Genomic DNA, 3,050 nt, shown 5'->3' with positions numbered 1-3,050 from the left:
CCTGAAAGCCCGCCCCAGAAGTTTTCATGGCCTGCCGCTGATGTTGTGGTCGGCGTGCGTGCAGGGAGCAAGGAGGAGGGCGAGCGCGAGATCTCGAGCAGCCGAGACAGCCCGCCGGCGCGCACCAAGAAGCCCCGCAAGGCGCGCACGGCCTTCACCGACCACCAGCTCAACCAGCTGGAGCGCAGCTTCGAGCGACAGAAGTACCTGAGCGTGCAGGACCGCATGGACCTGGCGGCCGCCCTCAACCTCACCGACACGCAGGTCAAGACCTGGTACCAGAACAGACGGTACGCCAACTCGCGCGGCGTGGGAGGGGGGGGGGGCTTGAATGTCACCAAAAAAAAAAAAAAAAAAATTGATTGAATTTTTCTTCTTCTCTGCACTAAACTTGTTTTGGCGACAAGACGTGAAAGTTCGGACGATTGATGATGCCCAGTGATTGATTGTGGGGAAGTAGCTTTCAATCTGTGTTGACGCCGGATTCGGATCGATGCTATTTATGTCTCTTTTTTTTTTTTTTTTTTTTTAAAGACGACACGATTAATTCCAATGTCCGTTATTGTTATGCAGAGTGGAAGATATTCCGTAGCTAACCCCCCCCAACAGGCTTTCAAAGATGGACCAATTCCACGAGAACGCCCAAAATATCCTTCTCGCTCTTCTCACTTGAATTGACGGCTTGCCCACATGCACAATTCCCCAAATTGCGGTGATGAATGCACAATGAAGTTACCGGTGGCGGAAACGTGGCTTGTATCGTGCAAATTCGAGACAACAAAATCGTCGACATGCCAGCTGTCGTTCCTACTGCTACTATGATGACATGATGAGTTGTTATTTTCCTAATCGGCCATTAACTCTTCTTGGAGACGGAATTGATTTGCAGAACAAAACGATCCACCTCATGCAGCTGAAAATGCAAATCTGGATTTCATCCGAGGCGCAGCTTCGTTCAAGGGCTTCTTTTTCAATCCCACGCTCCATTTTATGACTTTTTTTATATTATGAGCGTTTTCATGATTTCCTCGAGAAGGCAAAATGTGTTTTTATGCCTGGTTGGTTTTCCCACTGGCAACTGGAAATTAACCACACAAGCTTTTTTTTTTCAGAACACCGCATTTTTATCATTATCTCTGTGATTATAGCCAAAATGATCAATCATTATCCACATTAAATATTTCGAGGTTTGAGGGAGGGGGGGGGTCTTGCATGTTGGACTGGATATTTTGCCCATATATGGCCCACATCCGAAAGTTGACCACCCGTGATTGAAGCTTCTTTGGAGGGGGGCGTGGAACTAATAACAAGCTCTTTTTTAAATTCATTGTGCACATTAGAAAAATGTCGGTGGACAGGATGTATGCCCAAATATGACGCTCCCCCCCCCCACTCCACACACACACACACACACACACACACACACACACACACACACACACACAGGTTGGCCACCAATGATTGACAAAATTTTCACTGAAAATGACAATGAAAGCATCTCCCCCAATTCATCGTACAGAAAAAAAAGACAAACAACCCCCCCCCCCCCCGCCACTGCCAAAAAAAGTTCATTCCCACGGTCGATCGGTTGCATGCCCATATATGGCCCACACCCAAGACGTTGACCTTCACTGATTTAGCTTTTGTTAAAAAGAAAATGACATGAGCATTTTTTTTAAAAATTCATCATGCACACTGAAAAAGAAAACGCCCCCCCCCCACCCGCACAAAGCCCAAATCCCACATGAGCCATGTGTTTGCACTTATTTGGACACACCTAAATTTGAAGTCTTCCCCCCTTATGTGAAATGAATTATCCCTACCACGCACATTTAACTATGGACACCAAAACTTTTTTTAATCCATACGTTATAAAATTTCACAATCGATATTGTACATGCCCATATATGGCCCGAACACCGAAAGTGAGCCACCAGTGATTTAGGAACTTTTCCAAAACGACAATAAGCATTTTATGCCCATTACCACTGACAATACGTCATGAATATTATTTTTTTTTAAAATAAAAAATATTGAATTGCACAGCGTACTGGATTTCTGCCCACATTTGACCCACATGCCGGAAGTTGATTCCAGCTGATTTTGAAGCTTTTTTTCTCTCTCTATTGTGTATTAAAAGCAACTATTTTCCTCCCACAATTCATCTTGCATTTTTCTATGCAAAACAAAAATATTTGTTTCCATCCATAAGCTATCAAATTTTACGGTGCACTGTGTACATGCCCATATATGGCTCGCATGCAGGTATTTGGGAACTTTTCATTAGTATTAAAGTGACACTAATTAAATATTTTTTCCCTTTTATTATCAGTCACTCATCATCAATATTTTTTTGGTGGGGTGGGCTCAAAATGACCTAATCGCATGGTGGACTGGATCTTTTTTCTTGAGTAAGCACCCCCCCCCCCAATTTATCACGCAGATTAAAAGACAACAACAACAACAACAAAATTCAAATTACATACCGCATAGGTGTCAAACTCAGGTCCCGGAGGGCCGCTGTCTTGCATGTTTTCCAAGTCTCCCTGTTGCAACACAACCGATTCAAATGATCAGATCATCAGCAAGCTCTGCGGAAGCCTGACATTGAACCTGTTCATTTGAATCAGGTGTGTTGCAAACAGGGAGACTTGGAAAACATGCAGGAAATCGGCCCTCCAGGACCGGAGTTTGACACCGATGCCATACCGGATGCCCATATTTGGCCCGTATTTCCAAATCCGTATGCCGAAGCCTCTGTGTGTGTCTTTTTTTTTTTTTTTTAATTCAATTTGTTGTATCGTTATTATTTCCGTGTTGATTTGCGCCCGGCCTCACGTTGCGTTTGGGCCCACAGGACCAAGTGGAAGCGCCAGACGGCGGTGGGCTTGGAGCTGCTGGCCGAGGCCGGCAACTACTCGGCCCTGCAGCGGATGTTCCCGTCGCCCTACTTCTACCACCCGAGCTTGCTGGGCTCGGTGGACGGCAGCACGGCGGCGGCGGCCGCGGCGGCCGCCATGTACAGCAGCATGTACCGGACTCCTTCCGCG

At 46.0% G+C, this 3,050-nt stretch overlaps 1 protein-coding gene across 1 annotated transcript in view; it reads left to right on the top strand.

Moving 5' to 3' along the window:
* The window catches only part of barhl2 (BarH-like homeobox 2), a 6,027-nt gene that overhangs the window by 2,499 nt on the left and 478 nt on the right, over positions 1-3,050 (top strand). Inside the window, exons 2-3 of the mRNA XM_019893121.1 lie at positions 65-290; positions 2,858-3,050. The exon at positions 2,858-3,050 is cut by the window's right edge and continues 4 nt beyond it. Of these exons, the coding sequence (XP_019748680.1) occupies positions 65-290; positions 2,858-3,050 (419 nt within the window). The remainder of the gene's footprint in view (positions 1-64; positions 291-2,857) is intronic.

The sequence above is a fragment of the Hippocampus comes genome, unplaced genomic scaffold, assembly GCF_001891065.2.
Source record: "Hippocampus comes isolate QL1 unplaced genomic scaffold, H_comes_QL1_v1.1 scaffold229, whole genome shotgun sequence".
In the NCBI taxonomy this organism is placed as follows: domain Eukaryota; kingdom Metazoa; phylum Chordata; class Actinopteri; order Syngnathiformes; family Syngnathidae; genus Hippocampus; species Hippocampus comes.
The sequence above is the reverse complement of the archived record's forward strand: the minus strand, read 5'-3'. Positions and strand labels throughout refer to the sequence as shown.